The 27965-nt window shown below is 45.2% G+C and overlaps 1 protein-coding gene across 2 annotated transcripts in view; it reads right to left on the bottom strand.

Moving 5' to 3' along the window:
• nav3 (neuron navigator 3) overlaps positions 1-27965 on the bottom strand; it is a 473245-nt gene that overhangs the window by 161222 nt on the left and 284058 nt on the right. For both annotated transcript variants that reach the window (XM_078567625.1, XM_078567626.1), the window contains 2 exons: positions 21147-21255; positions 18938-19327 (listed from right to left, as the gene is read on the bottom strand). In XM_078567625.1, coding sequence (XP_078423751.1) covers positions 18938-19327; positions 21147-21255 — 499 coding nt within the window. The remainder of the gene's footprint in view (positions 1-18937; positions 19328-21146; positions 21256-27965) is intronic.

The raw sequence follows: 27965 nt of genomic DNA, 5'->3' as shown, positions 1-27965 counted from the left end.
TGGGGGGGATTTGTGGGGCAGGGAGCTAGTGGGAAACCCCAGTGGGGTGGTTCTGCAATATTGTCCAGCCACTGGTTTTCCCAGAGACAGACTGCCACGGGAATTGGGAGCCCAGTTCACAGAGGCAACAATGAAGCCAATTAAATCCCCAATCAAGGGTAATTTTGCCCAGTGCAGTGTCACATGGGTCCCTCGCTTTGTCACTGTTGCTACGGAGAAAGGACAGAATATTGGGCATCTCAAAAATAGATAGTTAAAACACTGACACTCAAACTGCAATAGAACTGTAAAGGTATATGAATACAGAATGCACGACAACAACTTGCTACTGAAACTAGTACATTCACAGCATTTAAAAGGGAGTTAAAGACTTAAAGAAGATTAAACGATATGAAGAGAACCCCAATAATGAAGGTGAAAAGTGACTCAATGACTAAATGGCCCCTTGTGCTTTTATATTTTTTGATACTGCTCCTTCAAATCCAAACTGCAAGTGATCAGCACAGCTTGAAAAGATAAAAGAGCAAAAGAAAGTGCAGGTCAGAGTCCTCCCGCCGGGGGCCACAGCTTCAATTGACTAATGCAGCTGTTTGAACCAAGAGCTTTAACTCTTTCACTACCACACATCATGCAAAGGGTTTGAGAAAGATGCTTTTGGCAGTAAAAATAAGCCTAGACTGAGATCAAGATCGGTGTTCACGTGTGATTAACAGAATCGAAGAATCATGGAGTAAGAAGGAGGCCATTTGGCTCTGCCTCAGCCTCTCCACCTGCCTAGGCCATGCCTCTGCCAACTCTTTGAAAGAGCTATCTGGTTAGTCCAATCCCCGTGCTTCTGTGCGGCGCTCTGCTAGGGTCATGCGGGAGGCTGATGCAGCTCAGCAAACAGGTAATCACCCGTGTACAAAGCGATGGATATGGCCAAATGCCCCATCAGAGGCCTTTTTACAGAAGGAAAGGGGAAACAACGTAAGGAGAGAAAGAACAAACACACATTTTGAGTCTTTCACATCCTCAGGATTCCCCAAAGTGCTTCCCTGTTGCAGTGTAAATTTTTGTAATCCTGTCTCTGTTGTTGCAATGGAGAAAAACACAGCAACCGACTTTCACACAGCAAGATCCCATTAAGAGAAATAAGATCATTGCCCACTTAATCTGTTTTAGTGGCATTGTATAAAGCATAAACATTGTCTTGGGCGCTGGGGGGATCTCCCCTGCTTAGCTTTGAAATAGTGCTATGGGATCTTTTACCTCTACCTGAGAGACGAAGGCAATAATCATCTCACTAACACATTGCTTACTCAGTATGAACAGGGGCTGCAGTAAGACCAATTGAAAAAAAAACAACCCATTGTTAACTCGCTACCATCTGGTGAGGTTTTCCACAGACCAACGTCCTCTGTAATTTTTTGAAGTGTGTGGCCCCTTCATTTTTATGATATGCTGATCCACATGGGCCTGGTTTGTGCCCAGCCTGCCTGAGGATTTTCAGAGCTGACCACACAGTTTACTGGAAACATTGAGCTCGATCTAGGGGCCGACGCCCCTGCCCGAAACAGGCAGGAGCCTCATTAAAATATTAAACTGGGATTAAGTGCTGTGTTTAGGAAGCTGATTCAATAGCCCATGAAGCATTTGTGAAGTACAATGTACAATTGGTATAATGTATAAAATGCAGTAAAAGCAAAATTCTGCGGATGCTGGAAACTTGAAACAAAAACAGAAATTGCTGGAAAAGCTCAGCAGGTCTGGCAGCATCTGTGGAGAGAGAAACAAGGTCAACGTTTCGAGAATTTCCACTTCGCTTCAGCTTTGAAGAAGGGTCGTGTGGACTCGAAACGTTAACCCTGTTTCTCTCTCCACAGACGCTGCCAGACCTGCTGAGCTTTTCCAGCATTTTCTGTTTCTGTATAAAATGTGGTAGTCAATTTGCACGCAGCAAGCTCCCATTAACAGCAATTCGATAACAACCAGATAATCAGTCATTTAATTATGTCAATTGAGAAATAAACATTGTCCAGGACACCAGGGATATATCGCTGCTTCAAAATAGCGCCACAGGGGCATTTATGTCCAGTTGAGAGGGCAAACAGAACCCAAGTTTAACAGTATATCCAGAAGACAGCAGCTCTAATATCAGAGCACTTCCTCAGCTCTGCACTGGAACATTAACCAGGATTCTATACTCAAGTCTCTGGAGTGGAACTTAAACCAACAACCTTATGACTGAAAGGCAGGAACTCTCTTCACTGAGCCACAGCTGACACTGCACATACTAAACTCCTGGGACGAGGCTTGAACAAACAACTTCCTGATTCAGAGGCAAAACTACCACCCGCTGAGCTAAACAGGAAAATGCTGCCTTAGCCTGTTTATCCTTATCCTGCATTCATGAATGAAAGATGTTTGATTGCAATTGTGTTAAACGCTGTTCACTGCCATTGCCTTCAACTCTTCATTATAATATTTAGACCACCCAATCGAGGCAAACCAGACCAACAGCAATGATTCCTTCTCTCCAGCCCTTGTATTTGATCAGGTGGGAAGGAATAACAAAACAAAGGCTTCCTTTTACACGGTGCTCAACTGTAGATCTACTAAATCCAATCCAAGTCTATAATTCTCCCCAAATTATCCGTCACTGCTATTCTGTAACGTTCCTGATCCAAGCACAACAACTTAAAATACAAAAGCCCAATTCAAGGTCAAAAATCGCTCAATAATCCTTTCCCAAATTACGAAACACAGGAAAAAGTAGTCAATCCATCGTCAAAGTTCAACCAGAATGAGTATATGTTCGCAGTCAACAAGGTTAGACTAACATCTGGCTCTCATTCTCTCTTTGTCAAAAAGAGAAAGACTTGCATTTCTATAGCATCTTTCACAACCTCAGGATGTCCCAAAACACTTTGTAGTGAAGTGCATTTGAAATGTAGTCACTGTTGTAATATAGGATGCTTGGCAGCCGATTTGTGCACAGTAAGCTCCCACAAATGTGAGAATGGCCAGATAATCTGTTTTAGTGATGTTGGTTGAGGGATAAATATTGGTCAGGATACCTGGAGCCCTTGCTCTTTTTCAAACAGTGCCATGGGATCTTATAGTTCCACCTGAGGAGACAGATGGGTTCTTGATTTAATATTTTACCCAAAAGACAGCACCTCTGACAGTGCACCACCCCCTCAGTGCTGCATTGGGCATGTCAGCCTAGATTTTGTGCTTGACTCTTTCAATGAGACTTGAATGCAAAACCTCTAGACTCTGAGATGAGAGTGTTACCCACTGAGCCACACCTGCCAAGTAACAGATCTCCCATTGCGGGACCAGCAAACTCTCCCATTTGGGTCACTATGGAATAACATTTGTCTTCACCTTACTCTTCCTGGGACTAGTAAAAGGAGTAAAAAGCTTGTCCTATCACTGCAATGGAGAAAATGAACCCAAACTTCAATGAACCATCCCATGATTGGCTAGAGGAAGAGGAGGCAAACATATTAAAGGCAGTTTTCATCCAATTGCAGATGAGTTTAACAACTGTACTGTGGCCTCTGTAAACAGAGGTCAAATCAACCAAAATAAAAATAAAATAAACAAGGAACAGCAGATGAGGTGGTGGGGAGGCAGTGGCTTGGTGGTAATGTTACTGGACCACAGGCCTAGTTTGGGGATATGGGTTCAAATCTCACCACAGCAGCTGCTGGAAGTTAAATCCAATTAATAAATCTGGACTATAAAACTAGTCTTATTAATGGTGACCATGACAACTATCATTGATTGTTTTTGAAAATCCATTTGGTTTACTAATGTCTTTTAGGCAAGGGAATCTGCTGTCCCTACTTGGTCTGGCCTATGTGTGGACCCCCAGATCTATTGTAACGTGGTTAATTCTTAACTATCCTCTGAAATGGCTTAGTAAGCCTCATGGTTGCATCAAGCAGCTATGGAAGCCTACAAAGAGGAAGTAAACCAGGTGGACCACCTGATATCAACCTAGGCGCTAGAATTGACAACAGCACACCCAGCCCTGTCGACCCTGCAAAGTCTTTCTTACTAACAGCTGGGGTCTAGTGCCAAAATTGGGAGAGCTGTCTCACAGACTAGTCAAGCAACAAGTCATATTCACCGAATTACAGAAAATGTCCCAGACACCACCATCGCCATCCCTGGGTAGGTCCTGTTCCACCGGCAGGACAGGCCCAGCAGAAGTGGCAGCACAGTGTTATACAGTCGGGAGGGAGTTGCCCTGGGAGATTGCTGCATTGACTCTGGATCCCATGAAGTCTCATGGCATCAGGTAAAATATGGACAAGGAAACTTCTTTAGTTGATGAATCAGTGCTTCCTCCATGTTGAACACCATTTGGGGGAAGCACTGGGGGCGGCAAGGGTGCAGAATGTACTCTGCATGGGGACTTCAACGCCCATCACCAAGAGTGACTCTGCAGGGAGAATTTTTAGCTTGTCAGGCAGGCGCGCGCCCGACCCGGCCGAACGCAAAACGATGCGCGATGATGTCGGGCGAGCATCCCAACGTCATCGCGCACTGCTCGTTCAAAGAGCCAGCAAAGCCATGACAGGCTGAATGTCCTCCTTCTGCACTGCGAGATTCTATGATTCCATGAACCTTCTTTGCTGTAAGTGCTTCAGAATGTGCGAAGGTCATGAAGGGCACTATATATATATTCTTAATGGTACTTCGTTTTGCACTCACATGCCCTGTCAAGTATCACCCTGTTAAATGTTGCTTACATGCTGCCAGGCATGATTGCACAGCGGAGAGAGATTCGTGCTGCCATGGCAACAAGGGAACAGTAGGCCCAGGATCCAGGTAGGCAGAGGGAATGTCAATGATCTCAAAAGCTTTCGCTGTTTTTATTTCTTCTTCTTAGCCTTAGAAAAACTAACTGAGCCGGACAGGTGACCAACCAACCAATCTCCTCAGTTGGAAGAATCAGGGGCAACCTTAAAATTAGAACTAGGCTGTAGTAATTGTAAGTTAAACCATTTCTTACTGTTATGGGGGTCATGTGACAGCACAGACGAATCAGCCCTAAGCGCAGGGTATCTTAGGGGTGGAGCCTTTTAGCCCTGGCCTTGGAACAAGCATGTAGCCCCATCTGGAGTCTGTAAATAGGGTTTACTATTTCTTACAAGAAACCCATCCTGTGCTCCAAGTTTTGTACCTAGGCCATTCGGGTGTGAAATCAGGAAGTGTTGTTTTTCAAACAAAGAGTGGTGAAAATGTGGAAATCTCTCCCTGAAATGGTGTGATTGCTGGGGACAATGGAGCCTTCAGATATTTGTTTTCCTTTTATTCTTTCAAGAGATGTGGGCATCACTGACAAGACCAGCATTCGTTACCCATCCCTAATTACCCTTCCACTGAGAGACTTGCTGGGTCATTTCTGAGGGCATTTAAGAGTCAACCAGATTGCTGTGGGTCTGGAGCCATATGTAGGCCAGACCGGGTAAGGACGGCAGATTTCCTTCCCTAAAGGGCATTAGTGAACCAGATGGGTCGCCATGGTTGTCATGGTCACCATTACTGAGACTAGCTTTTATATTCCAGATTTATTAACTGAATTTAAATTCTACCGGCTGCTGTGGTGGGATTTGAACCTGTGCCCATAAAGCATTAGCTGAGCCTCTCGATTACTAGTCCAGCGGCTTTGGGCTGGATTTTCATCCTCAAGGAGGACAGCAGGAGTCGGGAAAATTCCTGGCTCAGCCCACCTGCCTTGGGAGAGAGTGCCAGGGAAGACAGAGTTTTCATTCTGGGAGGGCCAGCCCACCCAGGAGAAAATTCAAAGGCAGCCACAGGGGTGGCCTGGTGCTGAGGCTGGCTGTTTAAAAGGTCCACCTTGGTGCTGAGGGACTTCATCCCAGTTATAATAAAAAGGTAAGGCCCTCTAGCCCTCACCCTTCACCTCTGTCATCCCCACACACTCCCCATACCCCATCCATGCCACCTCATACCTCCCTACCCAAGCCCCAAGGCCCCTCATGACCCCATGCCATTATGCATTCTTAGCTGAGGGCCCAGAAATCAATTAGACTATTGAAACACCAGATCTTGGGGAAAACATTGCTTGGTTGACAGCTCTGGCTCTCTGCTCTCCTCTGTCAATTGTACAATGTTTATTTACACACGATAAAGAGGCTTCAAGTGCTTGCAGTTTCTGCAATTGATACTTTAAAGGTTCTGGATGGTTGACATTTCCATTGGCCCGTAGTAAAAAAGGTATTTTTTAAAGAAAGTGGGAATTTTTCAACGAATGACTTTTTTAAAGCTTTTTTTTTTACACATCCTATTGACACTATAGGGTCATTGGTTCTATACAGTGTATGGTGGGTGAATGGGCATGGAAGTGCCATACCTTGGCATGGGGGGCATGAAGCACTATAGGGGGTGGGTGGGGGGCACACCTTGGCAGGGGCAGGGGGGTCCTGAGGAGGACCTTTTGAACTTACATTTCAAAAGATCCCCTCCTGCAGACTATGGTTCAGGTCTCCTCTGAGGTTCCGAGAACCACCACTCTGAAAATCCGGCCTGACTTCATGAAAATTGCAGAGGACTAGGACATGCCCATCCCCACAATGGAGCCGGCCAGGCCAGGAGACTAGAGGGTGGGCTCATGAATCCAACCCTTAAAAGGCTCTACTGTAAAACCGGAAATGCGGGAATGGGGTCAGAAATTCCAGAATCAGGTCCCACCTGCCATTTTCACTCCTCCATGGAGTCTCCCTGGCTCCATGAAAATCTAGGCCGTAAATGCCAAACCACCATCTCCCCCATGGTTGGGTATCAGGGGATATGGGGAAAAGGTGGGTAAGGGGTTGAGTTTGCGGACCAGCCATGACATTGCTGAATAGTAGAGCAGGGTCTCGAGGGGCTGAATGGCCTCCTCCTGTTGCTAACATCAAAGAGTGACAACATTAGTATGGACACCACATAATACAGATTTATCTGTGATTGAAATTATGTACACTGCAACTGTTGGACTGTATAATTGACACAGGCATATAGAAGTGTTCATATTTAAAAGGTTTTCTGAGACAAGTAGATATTGATGCAGCTGTTATATCCATATGCAAATACATGAGAGCCCCTGGCTAATCCCTTTGGTCTGAAAGTATATTTACAATGGACACATGTAGTCTATTGAAATAATTGATCAGTATACAAAACATGTTTTGTCAATGTTAAGTTTAATCTCGCTTGTTATAAACAGGATCTAATCACAGCTCTGTCTGATATGTTCTATATTAAAGATTTGCTGCCACAGTTTTACACGACTTTCCATCACTTGTGGGGTCATATAGAAATTTTACAAAGCAGCTTTTTCCCACTTGGTCCTGGGTTTTATCTCTGTTTTTGTCTCTTCCTGGAGATGCACGGCTACAGGAGGGAGGGAGAGAAATTGGACGATGGAGGGGTCAGGAAGAGAGTGGGGAGAGGGGAGAAGTGGGTTGATAAGGAAGAGCTATCTTGGATTTCTAAAGGGGAAATTGAGTTTCACCAACTTGCTGCAGTTTTTTGAAAAGGTGACAGAAAAGATCGATGAGGGTAATGCTGTTGATGTGGTGCACATGGACTTTCAAAAGGCATTTGACACAGTGCCACACAACCGACTCATGAGAAAAGTTATTGCTCATGGAATAAAAGGGACATTAGCAACATGGATACAAAATTGACTGAGAAATAGGAAGCAAAGAGTAAAGGTCAATGGATATTTTTCAGGCTGGAGGAAGGTTTGTAGTGGAGTTCCCCAGGATTCGGTATTGGGACCCTTGCTGTTCCTGATATATATTAATGATCTAGATCCTGGTGTGCAGGGGACAATTTCAATGTTTGGGGATGATACGAAGCTTGGGAGTGTTATGAACTGTGAGGAGGATGGTGTGGAACTTCAAGGGGACATAGACAAGTTGGTGGAATGGGCAGATAGGAGGCAGATGAAGTTCAAGATGGAGAAGTGTGAGTTGATGCATTTTGGTAGGAAGAACATGGACAGACAATACAAAATAAGGGGTGGAATTTTGAAGGGGGTGCTGGAGCAGAAAGACCTGGGTATATATGTGCATAAATCATTGGCCAGGAATTTCCCCTCGGCGATTTGGGAGTGGGGCCTGCTCGCCGAGGGGAAAATGACGCGAGATGATGTTGGGAGGAATCCCTGACGTCATCCCAGTCCCTATAAATTTTTAGGAAGGCGGGCGGACAGCAAAATCAGCTGTCCCCCCGCCGACCTGTCAATGGCCAATTGAGGCCATTGACAGGGTAATTAAGATAATTAAAGATCTGCCCGTCCAACCTTATGGCTGGTGGGCAGGCCAGGAGCCCCAGCGGGCTCCAGATTGTTCATCCACTGGCGGGATGAGGTTTCATGTCCATTTTTTAAAAATGTAATAAATTTTAAGTGTTTATTATTAACATGTCCCATCTCATGTGACATGGTCACATGAGGGGGACATGTTAATAATTTCAATATTTATCTATTTTTACACTTTACTTACCTGTACCGAATCTCCCTGAGACAGGACTTTGCCTCAGGGAGCAGTGAGCATTTTGACAGCTGGGGAATCCCTCCCCCACCCCCCCGCACAGCGCCATAGCGCTTCCCGTCGGTCAGGCCGCTGGGCGGGGCCTTAATTGGCCCGCCCACTCAAAATGGCGGCGGGCCCCATTTCGGTGGTGGGAGTCGGCTGGCTGCCTGTCGCCAAGGGAAAAATTCTGCCCATTGAAGGTGGCAGGACAGGTGGAGAGAGCAGTTAATAAAGCATATAGTATCCTGGGCTTTATTAATAGGGGCATAGAGTACAAGACCTGGGAGTTTAAGCTGAATTTATATAAGAACCTGGTTAGACCTCAGCTGGAATATTGTGTACAGTTCTGGGTGCCACACTATAGGAAGGATGTGAACACATTGGAGAGAGAGCAGAAGAGGTTTACAATAAGGGTTCCGGGGATGAGAAACTTCAGCTATGAGGATAGATTGGAGAGGTTGGGACTGTTCTCCTTGGAGAGGAGAAGGCTGAGAGGAGATTTGATAGAGATGTTCAAAATCATGAGGGGTCCGGATAGAGTAGAGAGGGAGAAACTGTTCCCACTTGTAAAAGGATCAAGAACGAAAGGGGCACAGATTTAAAGTGATTTGCAAAAGAAGCAAATGTGACGCGAGATAAAGCTTTTTCACACAACAAGTGGTTCAGGTCTGGAATGCACTGCCAAGAAGTGTGGTGGAGGCAGGTTCAATCAAGGCATTCAAGCGGTCATTAGATGATTATTTGAATAGAAACAATGTGCAAAGGTACGGGGAAAAGGCAGAGCAATGGCACCAGGTCATTTTGCTCATTTGGAGAGCCAGTGCAGACGCGATGGGCTGAATGGCCTTCTTCTGTGCCATTAAGATTCTGTGAGGTGTTTAGCCATATTGGGTCTGTCCTCATGGTGTGTGGGGCAGGCTTAATAGATCAACTCGCCTTTCCCGTGTCTGACAAATTCATCAGTTCTGATTGGAGAATGGGCAGAGCAGGGTAAACCCTGTAATCCTTCAGCTAACGCTCTTCTCCAATCCACACTGCAGGTCATTCATCACGTTGTTATCTTTCCTCTGACTGGCTGCCACGTTTGCTTACATAACAACAGTGACTGCACTTGAAAGGGATTTGTTGTATAAAATGTGTTAGGGACATTTCTGAAAGAAGTGATAACAATAAGAAGTTATATTTACATAGTACTTTTACCAGAATAGAACTTCTGAAGGTGCTTCACCTCCAAAGCAAGGCTGCTTTGTTAGAGAACAGAAAATTGACACCGAGCCACATAAGGAGATATTAAGGCAGGTGACCAAAAGCTTGGTCAAAGAGATAGGTTTAAAGGAGGACCTTGAAGGAGCAGAGAGAGAGAGAGAGGCTGGGAGGTTTAAGGAGGGAATTCCAGAACTTAGGGCCCAGGGAGCTGAAGGCACAGTGGAGCGACTAAAATCAGGAATGCTCAAGAGGCCAGGTTTAGAGGAATGCAGGGATCTCAGATGGTTGTAGGGCTGGAGGAGGCTGCAGAGGAGGGGTGAGACCCTGGAGGGATTTGAAAGCAAGGGTAAAAATTTTAAAATTGAGGCAAACTGAAAGCCCATATTAGTAATGCAATAGAAAGGAACTTAAATCATTTCTAACTGTATATTTTGTACAATTGATATGAAATGATTAAAATCATTTGAACAAGTTTTCTGAAGCCACCCAGAGCTGCCAAATTGCTGATAACTACACAGAAAGTTCATAATGACATTTCCAAATTCAGAAAATGTTTTTAATTTCCAAGCCGCTGCCATCCATTCTATTTCCTGATTGAATTCCAGATTAACTTAATTACATTGGGCAGAATTTCTCATTCCAGCAGAAACAGAGCAGGCAACATTCGGTTTGTTTTTCACTCCCCTAACCTGGATTTTTTTTGTGGACGGTGGGCTTATAGGGACAGAGCCCAGTTCACTGTGGCTTGTCTCACGCTCTCTGCATTTTAATCTTCCAGTCATCGGATTGTCTCTTCTCTGTCCCATACTGATGTTAAACTACCTGACCCTCTGCGCTCCTTCTAGAAATTCTAGGTTAGCCTGCCGCCCTCCTCTTCCTTCTCCCCACTGCCATTCCCCTTGCCGACTGGAGCGACAGACCACTTCGCAAAGGCTCATATTGCACCCTCACTTGGCCGAATAGCCGCTATGCCAGAACCACAGTCGTAGCCTCCAAAGCCATTTCAAAATCCCATCTGAAATAGTGGTATGAAGTTATGGGGTTAGAGGAGCTCTAAATCATACTACAAGTTACCAATTTGCTCCTGAACAACACCTACATTTATATAACGCCCGTAATGCAGTAAAACTTCGACAGGAGGTACACCTTGTGGTGGCAGGTTGTGATTGTTGACAGGAAAATTAAAGCTGGTGGCTGCCCAGGGCCTTTTTGAAGCCACAATCCAAGACCCTGAGATTGTTAAATAAACACTGCCAGTGTCATGGAGGGTGGGGAAAGATGTTATTGTGCATGACAAAGGCAACAGATAAATAAAAACAGATGAGAAAAATAAAAAGATAGATTAAAGGAACAGCATTGGCGGGGTGGGGTGGGGTGGGGGAATCTAAGACAGGGGGAAGAAATATTAAACAAATCGGAAAAACCAAAAAATAAAATATAATAAAAAACAAATCTGAAGGAGTTGGGGGATTCTACAGATGGCCTTTATTAGAATCAGCTCTCTCATCTACTGCTCTTTATTTATACAATGTCATTGGAGAGTCCTTCAGATCACATGACTCCACATTTCGAGAAAATCTTTAATTTGTTCCAAAGAAATAGGGCTCATCAGTCAGTCCGATGAAATAGGTGTTTTTCTCAGCCAACTTCTGAAAGAGTGAAGCAACCTGGATCCAGTTACGGTGTGAATGGTTCCAGTTACAGGCCGGAGGCCTGGCTCTCACCCTGATAGCAGATCAATCATAAGAAATAGGAGCAAGATAAATTGCATTTATTGGCAATCCTGAATTGCCCATGAGAAGATGATGGTGAGCCACCTTCATCATCTGCTGGAGTCTTCGAGTGAAGACTATTCTTTTTCTACCAGTTTGACACACTGAGGGCAGACTTGCTAGGCCGTAGCAGAGCGCAGTGAAGAGTCAACTACATGACTGAGGGTCAGGTCTGAAGCCCCTGTTAACTGCTCCCCAGGCATTCCTCGAGTTCATTTGTCTATATTGCTACTCCAATCCTGTTAAACATGTCTTCATCCTCACTCCTTCTGTTGTACTGAACGATCTCAAAATGCTGCAGTCATTGTCGGCTCCATTTTTTGTGACACTGCGAAATGTCCCATTTGCAACATTGAAGCTGCTGCAAATGATTGCTTCCCCAGGATTGTTTTTAAAGCAGCAGACATCTGATCCAAAAGGGTGTCTTTTTCTGAGAACTGAACACCAGTTAAGACCAGGAGCCTGTCCATACGCGACACCTTAGCACAACCCAGCAATTTAAATGTGAGCACTCAATAAGGAATCTCAAAATTGAATTTCTGCAACCTCTTAAAGTCCATGATATATTTCTCCATGGATGACCATCTGTCTTTCAAAAATCTATCAAAGTCTGACTATGTCCTGCAGGCATCCAATACCAATCACCTTTCTTGTAAATTTTATCCATGAAGTTTATTGGAAGATCCAAACCTCCATCAGTATCCAACTGATAGGCATCCAGCTCACATAATACCTTGCTTATGATTTTACTTTTGTTGGGAAGTGACAATGCCAACACTATTCCTTGCATTCTCCTTGGTAGGGACGCAACCTGTGTCCACATATCCACTCCATTCTTCCACTGGTCAGAGGATCAGATTCGGAGAACATCAGCGGGTCAGCAAAGCTTGACAATTTGCACTTGCTTTCAGCCATTCTTCACAAAAGTAACTCAGACTACAATATTCTAATTGAAAAAGAATTCTTAGTTTCCAATCTTCACCTTTAGGCATCAATTGTCTGTTACCATGTTAATCTTCTGACAGCCAGTTGGTGAAGTTGGAAACCAGCCATTAACCTTTTACTTACGACTGAAGCTATTTACAGAATTCGACATTACGAATGCCTGTCCCCTCCCTAACCACACACAGTGTCCCAGGAGTCTCTCCTTATACTCCTCTGAAAACAATAAAAAATAAACAAATGACCAGCCCCTTTGGAAAGGGTACGGTAACATTATTGTAACAAAAACAAAATCATAGAAATCTTATCAAATTAGAATTACATTTCTAGGAGTTTTGATGCACTCCAATCTCCAATCACCCCCACACCACCCCACCCCCCCAATGAGCGTCAATTGGCTGCAGGCAGGACTTCCACCCCTATCTCAGGAGGAAGCCCTGCCTTAGAGAGCTGCCAACTGATTGCATAAGCTGGGGCTCTGTAGTCTCAACAACCTCACCGGGAGTCACTGATGCGACTACAAGCAGTCCCAGATGCTGAGGAACCCGGAGGTCAGGGGTTGGAGGTTATAGCAAGGAGGGTGAGCAGGGAGAGGATGGACGGCTGGGTTCAGGAGGCCGGAGACAGGATCAAAGGGGGGGGGGTGATGACTTTGTAGGGCTGCCTCTGATTGGCCTACATGTCCCCCAAAGGAGGTCCCCCCCTCCCTTACCCTACACCAGCCCGTGCAGCTAAAGCTGCCGGGCACCCTGCATGTTATAGGCCTCCACCCGTCCTGAGTAAAATACCAGCCATGGTGGGATGAGGCCCTTCAGTGGCCATTCATTTGCCTAGCACCTCCCGTACCCACTATAAAATTTCAGGAAGGTTGGGATGAGTGGGTAGGTGGGTAGGCGGGAAAGCCACTGTCTGGATTTTGCATGCCCCACTGACTTCAAACCTGCCGGCAGGGGAGCATAAAATCCAACCCTAATACTCACAAAGAGTCGTGCAAATCATTGAACTCCATCTCACCTTCAACTTTTAACCAGTCAGATAAAACAAACATTTAACTCACAGTGATACTGCATTGACTCATCTTTAAATAAACAGAGCTTTCTCTGTGACATTGAAAAACCACAGATAAACAGTGTATGCCAGTTACAGGTCTTTGAGAAAAAGATTATTTCATGGTTTATTTACTGATTTAAATTTTTGGTTCTGTGACCCGTGTAAAATATGTGATTTTAAGATCGTAAGAGCAGAGGAAATAGCAGCTGGAATAGGGCATTCAGCCCTTCGAGCCTGCTCTGCTATTCAATACGATCAAGCAGATCTCCTACATCAACCCCGCTTTCTCGCATTAACCCCCCCCCATCAAACATTTCCTTTGGTGTCCAAAAATCTGTTTGCTTAAGGTTCGAATATATTCCTCAACTGAACATCTATAACCCCGTGGGGTAGAGAATTACAAAGCTTCACAAGTCTTTGAGTGAAGAAAGTTCTCCCCATCTCAGTTCTAAATGACTGACCCCTCCTTCCGAGGCTGTGACCCGTGTTCTAGATGCCCCATGAGGGGGAAACATCCTCCCAGTGTCTCTTGAGCCCTCTCATGATCTTGTATGTTTCAATTAGGTCATTCTCAATCTTCTAAACTCTAGGAAATATTGGTCCTTCTGCTCAATTTCTCTTCATAGGGACAACCCTATCATTCCAAGAGTTTCAATTTTGTACTTGAAGTACAACTAACAACTTAAAGTTTGTAATAATCTCCACCATGGCCGCTGCTATCACTGGGTAGGCATTTGTATTATACACCCAGTTTATTCCTACTTATATCATTTCTACTTTTATATAATGCAGACAAAACTAGTCAACAATAACCTGGTGAATCTACAACACAGGATGCGTACATGCTGAACAGCAGAAGCAGCATTTGATAAGTAGAGCTAGGAAATTCCACAACCAATGGATCATATCCAAGCTCTGCAGTCCTGCCACATCCAATCATGAATGACGGTGGACAATTAAACAGCTGACGGGAGGAGGAGGCTCCACAAATATCCTCAGTGATGGGGGAGCCCAGCACATCAGTGTGAAAGATAAGGCTGAAGCATTTGCAACTATCTTCAGCCAAAGTGCGGAGTGGATGACCCATCTTGGCCTCCTCCTGGTGTAGCTCTCCAGAATTCCTTTTCAACAAACCAATTTAATAACACCCCAGCTCATGGTTTGGCCACTCCTGACAAAATGCCCAGCTCTTTAGTATCTCTGAGATATTCATATAGCCTTTCAGGTGCCAGTCCTTTTTAGCTTATTCGCACACAGCCTCCAAGAGCTCATATGTTTGTGTGCTGATCATCTTCTGCCTCCAGCTCTCCTTTCTCCGCCCACCCTCACAATTCCTGTTGGCACTGCTTCTAGGTCAAGACACCAGGTCACATGGGCTAGTATTTCTTATTATTCAAGAAAATTACAATTGATCCCTTTACAATTGATGTAAACTCTTAAAAAGACCCTTTGTAACATTTTTAAAACAGATTCCCCAGAAGTTTTAAAGAAACTCAAAATTTTCCTTACTATGCTGCTTCTGGGTCAAAGATAATCACAATAAGAATATAAGAAATAAGAACAGGGGTAGGCTACAGGGCTTGTTGAGCCTGCTCTGCCATTCAGTATGATCATGACTGACCTTCAGCTTCAAGTCCACTCACCCGCCTACTCCCCAGATATCTTGATTCCCTGAGAGACAAAGAGTCTGTCTATCCCAGACTTAAGGGTAGAATTTTTACCTCGTCAGGCGGGTCTGGCAGGCGGGTCTGGATGGGGCTGTGCAACGGACACCGCCCGCGATCGGGCTCCAACCGCGATTTCGCACTGGCTGACCAATTAACGGCCAGCCGGAATGAAGCACATACCGATAACCTCAGCACTGCCTGGGCTGTTGAGGGGGGTGTGGGGGGAGGGGGGGAGGGGGGGTTGGGGGGAGGAGGGAGAGGGGGGTGCGGGGGGATGGGGAGGAGGGGGTTGGGGGGTGGTGGAGGGGGGGTGAGCGTGGAAGGCAGTGAATGCGTGTGGGTGCGCTCACAGAAAGCTCTAGGAAGGCACAGAGCTGCCTCAGGGAGCTGAAGATTTTTTACATTAAAAATAAAGTTTACAATAAAAAGGAAAATGTATCCCCTCATGTGACTCTGACACGTGAGCAGGGACATGCTGAAAGTAGTGCTAAAAATTTTTCTTTTATTTTTAATTAACCTCGGAAACCTTATCCCGCCCGTGGATGAGGTTTCCTCAAAAATCCAAAGGCTGCTTGGCCTTTTCGCCCACCCGCCAACCGTAAGGCTGGGTGTGCAGGGAAAAATTGTATTTAATGAAATAATTAATGGGCTTAACAGCCCTCTGAATTGTCAGCGGGTGCTCTGCCAACTCCCGCACACACCCAACGACTGAAATATCACACGAATGCTCGATGATGTCGGGACTCTCGCCCAATGTCATCGCGCGATATTTCTCGCTCCTGCGTGTCGGGCACACGATTGCCCACCGAGCTGAAAATCCTGGCCAAATGTACTCAATGGTGGAGCAGCACAACCCTCTGGGGTAGAGGATTGCAAAGATTCACAATCCTTTTGAATAAAGAAATTGTTCCTCATCTCAGTCCTAGCCTGAGTAAACTTTATTAGTGCTAATGTTGTGGAAGACGGATTCTTGAAGTGTATACAAGGTGTTTTTTTAGAGCATTACATTGAGGAACCAACTAAGGAGTGGGCTATTTTAGATCTAATATTGTGCAATGAAAAGGGTTAATTAATAATCTTGTTGTAAGGGAGCTGTTAAGAAAGAATGACCATAATATGATAATGTAAAATTCTAAGATTAAAGGTGATGTAGTTCAATCAGAAGGTGAAGTACAAGGTCAACCATGATCCCATTGAATGGAGGAGCAGGCTCGAACTAATGGACTACTCCTGCTCCTATTTCTTATATTTCTTATTTTCTTAAATGATTGGCCCCTTATCCTGAGGCTGTGCCCTCATGATCTGGATTCCACAGCCAGGGAAACAAGCTCTCAGTGTCTACCCTGTCAAGCCCCTTCAGAATCTTGCATGTTTCACCTCCACACTGACCACACTAACAATTCTGGCTCTTCTTTCATTGTAAATTTTCAACAGGTTCCCAAGAGCGCCTCCATTCTGAGGTGCTAACCTTTCTGTCTCAGCCATGTTCACCTCTCCAGGTGGGGCTGTCACTTGGTCTGTGCTGCAGGGCCTCTCATTGGGCCTCCTGCTTTGGAACATGGCCACTGTCCTGGAGCCAATTACCAGCCCACCTCATGTAAAAATGGGCAGTCGGCCACCTTGACAACAGGCAGGGCCTCGAGACCCACATTTGGTCCAGGTTTTGGGGTTTTGGGTTCCCATTGCCCAGGGGGAACATTCAGACCAATGTTTCTTTATGTTGGCCCTTTCATTTGCCAATCACCTTAAATCTTTGTCCCCTTGTTACCGACCCTTCTGCCATTGGAAACATTTCTCCTTATTTAGCCGCAACTTGTTTTCATCATAATTATCAATGTTTGCTGAATGCTTTTTAGTTTCAGTCTTAATTGCTCCTTCAACTTGTTCAACCCTCATCAAAATGAACTGTGTAGAGTCCATTCGCAGCTGTCATTGGATCAGCTGCTTAACACCATCAGTTTGTTACTTGCAAACCTGATATTCATTTATTCATTGGCATAGGACCTTCAGAGGAAGGAGCAAAGTATCAAATTGGAAGGGCCAAACCCATTTTAGAATATCTCACACTGGTCAAATGCATACACGAAATCATTACAAAGATATAAGAAAGAAAGATTTGCATTTCTATCGCTCCTTTCACAGCCTTAGGATGCCCTAAAACATTTTATAGCCAGTGAAATGTAGTCACTGTTGCAATAGAGGAAAAGCAGCAGCCAATTTGCACACAGCAAGGTCCCACAACCAGCATACCAACATATGAACAAAGAGCAGGAGTAGGCCATTCAGCCCCTCGAGCCTGCTCTGCCATTTAATAAGATCATGGCTGATCTGATAGTAACCTCAAATCTGCATCCCGCCTACCCCCAATAACCTATCACCCCCTTGCTTACCAAGAATCTATCCACCTCTGCCTTCAAAATATTCAAATACTCTGATTCCACCGCCTTTTCAGAAAGAGAGTTCCAAAGACTCACAACCCTCTGAGAGAAAAAATTTCACCTCATCTCCGTTATCAATGGGAGAGCCCTTATTTTTAAACCGTAACCTCTCGTTCTAAATTCTCTCACAAGAGGAAACATCCTCTCCACATCCACCCTGTCAAGACCCCTCAGGGTCTTATATGTTTCAATCAAGTCGCCTTTTACTCTTCTAAACTCCAGCGGATACAAGCCTAGTCTGTCCAACGTTTCCTCATAAGACAGCCCACCCATTCCAGGTATTCATCTGGTAAACCTTCTCTGAACTGCTTTCAATGCATTTACATCCTTCCTTAAATAAGATGACCAATACTGTACACAGTACTCCAGATGGTCTCGGTACTGCCCTGTACAACTGAAGCATAACCTCTCTAATTTTGTATTCAAATCCTCTCACAATAAACGATAACATTCAATTACCTTTCCTAATTACTTGCTGTACCTGCATACTAGCCTTTTGCGATTCATGCACCAGGACACCCGGATCCCTCTGCATCTCAGAGCTCTGCAATCTCTCACCATTTAGATAATATGCTTCTCTTTTATTCTTCCTACCAAAATGGACAATTTCACATTTTCCCACATTATATTCCATTTGCCAGATCTTGGCCCACTCACTTAAGCTGTCTATACCATTTTGTAGCCTCCTTATGCCCTCTTCACAATGTATTTTCTTTCCTATCTTTTTGTCATCAGCAAATTTGGCAACCATCCCATCCATCCCTTCATCCAAGTCATTTATATAAATTGTAAATAGTTGAGGTCCCAGCACTGATCCCTGTGGCACACCACTTGTCACATCCTGTCAACCAGAAAAAGGCCCATTTATGCCTACTCTCTACTCCCTGTTAGCCAGCCAATCTTCTACCCATGTCAGTAAGTTAGCCCCATACCATGAGCTTTTATTTTCCACAATAGCCTTTCTGCAATGTGATAATGTTCAGGTAATCTGTTATTGTGATGTTGATTGAGGGATAAATATTGGCCAGGACACCAGGTGAACTCCCCTGCTCTTTGAAATAGAGGCGTGAGATCTTTTACATCCACCTGAGAGGGCAGAAGGAGCATTGGTTTAATGCTCATTTAAAAGATGGCATCTCTGACTCCCTCGGTCCTGCACTGCGAGTTTCAGCCTTGATTTTGTGCTCAAGTCTCTGGAGTGGGACTTGAACCCATGGCCTTCTGACTCAGGAAGCATCTGTCATCAGCAGTGGAACATTCTCTCTGAGGGTCCATGGCACAGTGGCGTCAGAGATTCAAAGCATGCTGTCACTCACCCACTGCCGATGTCGTCGGTCCTTATGTTCTTTCCCAGTAGGTCACCATCACTCATGTAACCAGTCACGTCCACATCAGTGGGGGCCATGTCAAGCTCAGGACCCCCTTTCTCAGAGATGTCCAGCTGGGAGGTGTTACCAGCTCTTGACCCTGCTGTCCGTCGGAGGGGTGCAGTGTACACGTAGCGTGAGCCGTCAGGGTGGATGTAACGGCTGGAATTGGGGCGGGGTGGGTAGCCGGTGCCCAGGGAAGGGGCGTCGCCTGCCTGTAGTCGTGGGCTCGACTGGCCAAGCCTCCAAGACATGGCCGATGATCTGCTGGTTGCTGCTGCCATGCTTCGACCATTGACCTCAGTGGTGACGGTGCTATCGAATGTTGTTTCCAGAGTGCTGCCAAAACAAAGAGCACATTAGTGTATCATTATAGAATCATAGAATAGCCTAGAGCAGGAGGCCATTCAGCCCATCAAATGTGTACCGGCCCTTTCAAAGAGGAGTCAATAATCCTGTAACTTTTTCTCCCTTTGCTGGTCGAAATGGTCTCTATAGAAACATTCATATATGAGGCCAAGGATCAAACTAATCCTTTAATTTACCAGTCTGATCAGAATATGATCAAGCATTGGTCACAGATTTTTAGAACTAGGGCTTTAGAAAGAATGTCAAGGCCTTAATTTAATAAAACTTTACACTGGGGACTCCAAGTTCCATCCCATAGTATTGTGAAGTGCACAGTGATGCAGGAAGAAGGAGGAGAGGCAAAATAACCTCAATGGTGCAATTTTAGAAGGAATGCAGGATTAGAGAGGCCTGGACCTGTAAATGTGTCTTTGAAGGTGGCAGGACAAGTTGAGAAGGCTGTTCAAAAGGTATATAGGATCTTTGGCATTATAAACAGGCAAGATTTCAACTCATTCAAAATCCATCCGCTTACACCGAGTTACAATTGGGCCCATAGAGTACAAAAGCAAAGGAGTTCCGCTAAAACATTACGTGTTCTTGTGTCCAGTTCTGGGCACCATACCTGAGGAAGGATGTCAAGGCCTTGGAGAGGGTGCTGGGGAGGTTCACTGGGACGTTACCAGGGATGAGGAACTTCAGTTACGTGTAGAGATTGGAGAAGCTGGAATTATTCTCCTTAGAGCAGAGAAGGTCAAGGGGAGATTTAATATGAGATAGAGTAAATTCAGGGAAGCTGTTTACGCTGACGGATAGTATAGCAACTTTAAAAAGTGATGCACAGGTAGAGTTGGCAAAATAGCCTTTAGCTGTGCTGAGTAATTCAATGAAACCATATGAGTAATACTGGGGTTAAACCAACTAAAACCATGAAGCTTACAATTACTGAGCCTCAGTAAACTTCCCACTGTGTATCCAGTAAAGGTCATGCTACATAATAGGATGTTGGCTGCCATGTCCATTTGGAAGGAGGAGTGAAGAATCAGGCTGACAGACCCCTCCATGTCCATTAGGGAACCTCACACTCTCGGTATAATTATGATAGAGCACATACAGATTCTTATCTCAGGATCGAGATAACGATCTGTTACATTCTCACACAAGCAGCTTTTGCCAAGTGATTCTCTGCATTATTCTAATGTATTTGACACTCATGCTGAAATATCACAAAACCTCTCTGCAGAGCACAAAGCCTTTTCACAAACAAACCTTTATTGCAACAGCCCACTTGATTGGCACCCCGTCCACAAACATTCACTCCCTCCACCACCGACGCACAGTAGCAGCAGTGTGTACCATCTACAAGATGCACTGCAGGAATTCACCAAGGCTCCTTAGACATCACCTTCCAGACCAGCAACCCCTACCCTACAAGGGCAGCAGACACATGGGGACACCACCACCTGCAAGTTCCCCTCCAAGTCACTCGCCATCCTGACTTGGAAATATATCGCCGTTCCTTCACTGTCACTGGGTCAAAATCCTGGAACTCTCTTCCTAACAGCACTGTGGGTGTACTTACACCCCATACACTGCAGCGGTTCAAGAGGGCAGCTCACCACCACCTTCTCAAGGGCAATTAGGGATGGGCAATAAATGCTGGCCCAGCCAGCGATGCCCAGATTCTGTGAATGAATGAAAGAAAGTCCCAATCTCCAGACCTTAGTAAGAAGGTAACATGGACATTATCACTAGTCTGAAAAGCTGTGCTCTCTAAATACACACTGAAATGGATGTGTAAAATGAATACCTATGGCTTATCTGGGTCCCTCGGAGACTGGACATGGTCTCCTCTAGGTTTTGCCGGAGATCGGCGATGTTCTTCACTGTCCTCATTCTCCTGGTTTCAGGATCTTCTCCTAGAAAAGTGAGGAAGATGAATAATGGTGAACACTTGAGTTGGTCAAATCCCTCACATTTCTCTGTGTTTTCAACATAACATTGACATTTAAACAATTTGTTCAGAGCTTATTTTACATCAAGCTCATCCAGAACTTTGCTACCTGTGTCCTAACTCACACCAAATCCCATACCCCTATCACCCCTGCACACACTGACCTACACTGCACCCCAGTTAAGCAACATCTTGATTTTAGAATTCTCATCCTTGTGTTCAAATCCCACCATTGCCTCACCCTTCCCTATCTCTGTATTCTCCTCCAGCCCCACAACCCTTTGCGATCTCTGCACTCCTCCAGTTCTGGCCTCTTGTTCATCCCCAGTTTTCATCACTCCACCATTGGTGGCTGTGCCTTCAGCTGCCTGGGCCCTAAGCTCTGGAGTTTTCTTTTTAAATCTCTCTCTCTCTCTCTCTCCTCCTTTAAAACACTCCTTAAAACCTACCCCTTGACCATGATTTTGATCATCTGCCCTAATATCTACTGACATGACTCAGCTTCGAGTTTTGTTTATAATGTTCCTGTGAGGTGCCTTGGGTATTTTGTTATGTTAAAGGTGTTGCATAAACACAAGTCTTACAGAGTACAGAATGATAACGCACAGAAAAAGGCCATTTGGCCCATCATGCCTGTATTTGCTCTTTGGAAAAGCTATTCCATTAGTCCCACTCCCCCTGCTCTTTCCTCAAGATCCTGCAATCTCTTTCCCTTATCCACTTCCTTTTTGAAAGTTACTATCGAATCTACTGTGACCGCCTTTTCAGGCAGTGCATTCCAGAACACAACATCTCACTCTGCCAATCAAAACAGGGGTGAATTGCTGAGTGATTTACCCCCTGTCTGACACGGTAATCTTGGTGGCAATTTGGCATCAATGGAGATTAGGCATGTGAAGACTCTAGAAGTTGAAGACACCAAAATCAAACTCTATACCTCCTGTGCCCTAGGGGGTACCTTGCTCATTATTTGTAAGTTGCGGTAAAACCTGACAGTGGAGCTGGAAGAAGCCTTGTAGAAATTCCCAGTGTATGCACGACATGGTTGAGCTGAAGAGCAGGAAGTCTCCCTCTGGCAAGATTTATCTCCTCAACTAACATAGCTGCAATCGGACTGATTGACCACCCATCTTGTTGGTTGCTTTGTGAGATCTAGGACACAAATTGGCTCCCACGAATGCCTGCATAACAACAGCATCTGTACATCAAGAACATTGTCTATAAAGTGTCCTGGGAAATGTCCTGGCACTCTGATCGGCGCAAATTCTTTCTTTGGTGATTGAAAAGCATTGAAGAGTTAACTCGTATTTCTGCACTCCCCAGTTCGAGGAGTGAAGCTGCTGAGGAACGTGCTGACACAAGAGTTTCCAAAAATAAATGAGCAAATCTGGATTTGATAAAACTCAGCTATGGAACATGCACACATGGCAGTTTTAGCAAATACCCGGAAATTACACTGCACTCCCTGCAGCAGTTACATCACAACAGGAGTTGGCCATTCAACCCCTCGATTGCGTTCCCACCAAGAATCCAGTCACACATAGACCTTTAGGATTGGCCATTTTGATGTTCAGAGGGTGGGAGGGAAGAATGTGCAGGAGCGTGCCTTTGTGTGACCGCCACATGGGCAACTCCAGTAATACTGGCTTACAATGTCCAGTGGGGGTGGGTGTCAGTGTCCCTCCTTCCCTCCCTCCCCAACTCATTGCCATCCACCCCCAAACAAATCTCCTCAGAAGAGGGATCTGACATTCTCAATCAGCCGAGGGTCAAGGGGTCCAATTTCCACTCTCACCCCCACTATCTCTCCTGACCACCTCACCAGGATTGCACAGAGGCCGAAGGAAAATGGAGACTATTTTGACCTTTAAAGGGAAATCGCTTGTACAAACAGCTTATTTACAATTTTACTACAAAGAGCAAACAGCAGACTAATAATAACTTCAGCAGGTTTCCCTATGACAGACATTAAGCTAGCTGACCTGTAGTTTCCTGCCTTCTGTCTCCAATTCAAGAAAGGAAGGAGATAGGAAGTATGAAACTGCAGGCCAGTTAGCTTAACATCTGTAATAGGGAAATTGCTGGAATCTATTATTAGGGAGGTTATAGTTGGGCACTTGGAAAATCTCAATGCAATCAGGCAGAGTCAACATGGTTATGTGAAAGGCAAATCGCGTTTGACTAATTTATTAGAGTTCTTTGAGGAAGTAACAAGCAACGTGGATAAAGGGGAACCTGTGGATGTGGTACACTTAGATTAGAAGGCATTTGACAAGGTGCCACATCAAAGGTTACTATGCAAAGTAAGAACTCATGGTGTAGGGAGTAATATATTAGCATGGATAGAGGATTGGTTAGCTAACAGGAAACAGAGAGTGGGCATAAATGGGTCATTTTTGGGTTGGCAAGGTGTAACGAGTGCAGTGCCACAAGGATCAGTGCTAGAACCTCAGCTATTTACAATTTATATCAAAGACTTGAATGAAGGGACCAAATGTCACAAAGATAGGTGGGTAAGTAAGTCGTGAAGAGGACATACAGAGTCTAAAAACGGGACATGGATAGGTTAAGTGATTGAGCAAAAATTTGACAGATGGGGTATAATGTAGAAAAATGTGAACTTGTCCACTTTGGCAGGAAGAATAGAAAAGCAGCAAATTATTTAAATGGAGAGAGATTGCAGAACTCTGAGGTGCAGAGGGATCTGGGGGTCCTGGTACATGAATCACAAAAAGTTAGTGATTAGGAAGGCAAATGGGACGTTGTTGTTTATTGCAAGGGGAATGGAATATAAAAGTAGGGATGTTTTGCTACAGTTGTACAGGGTCTTGGTGTGTCCACACCTAGAGTACTGTGTACAGAGCTTTTTATTCATTCATGGGACATGGGTATTGCTGGAGAGACCAGCATTTTTTGCCTATTCCTAATTGCTCTTGAGAAGGTGGTGGTGAACTGCCTTCTTGAACCACTGCAGTCCATGTGGTGTGGGTACACCCACAGTGTTGTTAGGGAGGGAACTCTAGGATTTTGACCCAGCGACAGTAAAGGAACGGTGATATATTTCCAAGTCAGGATGGTGAGTGACTTGGAAGGGAACTTCCAGGAGGTGGTGTTCCCATGTATCTGCTGCCCTTGTCCTTCTAGATAGTACTGGTCATGGGTTTGGAAGGTGCTGTCTAAGGAGACTTTGTGAGTTCCTGCAGTGCATCTTGTAAATGATACACACTGCTGCCACTGTGTGTCGGTGGTGGATGGAGTGAATGTTTATGAATGGGGTGCCAATCAAGTGGGCTGTTTTGTCCTGGATGGTGTAAAGATTCTTGAGTGTTGTTTGAGCTGCACTCATCCAGGCAAGTGGGGAGTATTCCATCACACTCCTGACTTGTGCCTTGAAGATGGTGGACAGGCTTTAGGGAGTCAGGAGGTGAGTTACTCACGCAGGATTCCTAGCCTCTGACCTGCTCTTGCAGCCATAGTATTTATATGGCTAGTCCAGTTCAGTTTCTGGTCAATGGTAGCCCCCAAGAAGTTGATAGTGGGGGATTCAGTGATGGTAATGTCATTGTATGTCAAGGGGCAATGGTTAGATTCTCTCTTGTTGGAGATGGTCATTGCCTGGTTCTTGTGTGGTATGAATGTTACTTGCCACTTGTCAGCCCTAGTCTGGATATTGTCCAGGTCTTGCTGTATTTGGACATGGACTGATTCAGTATCTGAGGAGTCGCGAATGGAGCTGAACATTGTGCAATCATCAGCGAACATCCCCACTTCTGACCTTATGATGGAAGGAAGGTCATTGATGAAGCAGCTGAAGATGGTTGGGCCGAGGACACTACCCTGAGGAACTCCGGCAGTGATGTCCTGGAGCTGAGGTGACTGACCTCCAATAATCACAACCATCTACATTTGTATTAGGTATGACTCCAACCAGAGGAGAGTTTCCCCCTGATTCCCATTGACTCCAGTTTTGCTAGGGCTCCTTGATGCCAAATTGCCAAATGCGGCTTTGTTGACAAGGGCAGTCACTCTCACCTCACCTCGAGAGTTCAGCTCTTTTGTCCATGTTTGAACCAAGGCTGTAACGCGGTCAGGAGCTGAGTGACCCTGGCGGAACCCAAACTGGGCGTCAGTGAGCAGGTTATTACTAAGCAAGTGCCGTTTGATAGCCCTGTTGATGACCCCTTCCATTACTTTACTGATGATGGAGAGTAGACAGATGGGACGGTAATTTGCCGGGTTGGATTTGTCCTGCTTCTTGTGCAGAGGGCAATTTCCCACATTGCCGGGTAGATGCCAGTGTTGTAGCTGTACTGGAACAGCTTGGCTAGAGGCGCAACAAGTTCTGGAGCACAAGTTTTCAGTACTATTGCCGAAATATTGTCAGAGCCCATAGTGTTTGCAGTATCCAGTGCCTTCAGCCATTTCTTGATATCACGTGGAGGGAATCGAATTGGCTGAAGACTGGCATCTGTGGTGCTGGGGACCTCCAGGTAATGCTTTGGGGACCCGGGTTCCAATCCCACCATGACAGATGGTGAAATTTGAATTCAATAAAAATCTGGAATTAAAAGTGATGACGGCCATGAAACCATTGTCGATTGTTGTAAAAATCCATCTGTTTCATTAATGTCCTTTAGGGAAGGAAATCTGCTGTCCTTACCTGGTCTGGGCTACACGTGACTCCAGACCACAGCAATGTGGTTGACTCTCAATAAAATGCCCTCTGAACAAGGGCAATTAGGGATGGGAAATAAATGCTGGCCTGGCCAGTGATACCCACACCCCATGAATGAATATATAAAAAAAAAACAAAAATGGAGGGTATTTTCAACATGAAGTCAGGACTTTGTCTCCACAATGACTGTGTGGTGGTCACTCCTACCGATACTGTCATGGACAGATGCATCTGTGGCAGGCAGGCTGGTGAGGATGTGGTTAAGTATGTTTTTCCCTCTTGTTGGTTCCCTCACCACCTGCGGCAGACCCAGTCTAGCAGCTCTGTCCTTTAGGATTCGACCAGCTCGGTCAGTAGTGGTGCTACCGAGCCACTCTTGGCGATGGACATTGAAGTCCCCCACCCAGAGCTCATTCTGTACCCTTGCCACCCTCAGTGTTTCCTCCAAGTGGTGTTCAATATGGAGGGGCACTGATTCATCAGCTGAAGCGGGGGGACAGTACGCGCTAATCAGCAGGAGGTATCGTTGCCCATGTTTGATCTGATGCCATGAGACTTCATGGGGACTCCCAAGGCAACTCCCTCCCGTATGCTACTGATGCTGGTGTCAGGAATATGATCTGTAAGGTATGATCCTGTAAGTATGACTGTGTCAGGTTGTTGCTTGACAAGTCTGTGAGACAGCTCTCCCAGTTTTGGCACTAGATGTTAGTAATGAGGACTTTGGGCTGACTTTGCCATTGTTGTTTCCGCTGCTGGTTGGTCCATCTGCTTCCATTCCTTTTAGACTTTTTAGTGGTTTGATACAGCTAAGTGGCTTGGCAGGCCATTTCAGAGGGTCTGGAGTCACATGTAGGCCAGACCAGGTAAGGAAACCGGTTTTCATCCCTGAAGGACATTAATGAGCCAGGTGGGTTTTTATGACAATCAATTCATGGTCATCAATAGACTTTTAATCCCAGACTTTCACTGAATTTAAATTTCACCAAAGCTGTGATGGGATTTGAACCTGGGCATTACCCTGGGTCTTTGAATTACTAGTCCAGCAACAATAGGAGGGAAGCAGTGGCGTAGTGGTATTGTCACTTGACAAGTAATCCAGAGACCCAGGGTAATGCTCTGGGGAACCCAGGTTCAAATCCCACCAAGGTAGATAGTGGAATTTGAATTCAGTAAAGAATCTGGAATTAAAAGCCTAATGATGACCATGAAACCATTGTTGATTGTTGAAAAAATCCATCTGGTTCACAGGAAATCTACTGGCCTACATGTGACTCCAGACCCACAGCAATGTGGTTAACACTAAAATGTTAATTAGGGATGGGTAATAAATGCTGGCCTAGCCAGCAATGCCCACATCCCATGAATGAGTAAAATGTACCACTGCACCATCACCTCCTCATTTAAGAAAGGATATAATTGCATTAGAAGCAGTTCAGAGAAGGTTCACTTGACTGATTCCTGGGATGGGGTTTATCTTATGAGGAAAGGTTGGATCAGGCTGGGCCTGTATCAATTGGAGTTTAGAAGATTGAGAGGTGATCTTATTGAAACATATAAGATCCCGAGGGGTCTTGACAGGGTGGATGCTGAGAGGATGTTTCCCCTTGTGGGAGAGACTAGAACTAAAGGTCATAGTTTAGAAATAAGGAGTCTCCCATTGAAGGCAGAGATGAGAAGAAATGTTTTCTCTGAGGATTGTGGGTCTTTGGAAGTCTCTTACCCAGACAGTGGTAGAGGCAGGGTCAATGCATATTTTTAAGGCAGAGGTAGCTAGATTCTTGGCTAACAAGGGAGTCAAAGGTTATCGGGGGTTGACGAGAATGTGGAGTTGAGGTCACAATCAGATCAGCCATGATCTTATTTAATGGTGGAGCAGGCTCGAGGGGCCAAATGGCCTACTCCGGTTCCGAATTCATATGTTCATAGGTTAATAATAACTTCAGCAGGTTAATACTAACAACAGCAAATTAATAATGACAGCAGCGGGCATTGGTATA

The sequence above is a fragment of the Cetorhinus maximus genome, chromosome 22 (assembly GCF_964194155.1).
Source record: "Cetorhinus maximus chromosome 22, sCetMax3.hap1.1, whole genome shotgun sequence".
Taxonomy (NCBI): domain Eukaryota; kingdom Metazoa; phylum Chordata; class Chondrichthyes; order Lamniformes; family Cetorhinidae; genus Cetorhinus; species Cetorhinus maximus.
Note: the sequence above shows the minus strand (reverse complement) of the source record. Positions and strands in the feature narration are given on the sequence as shown.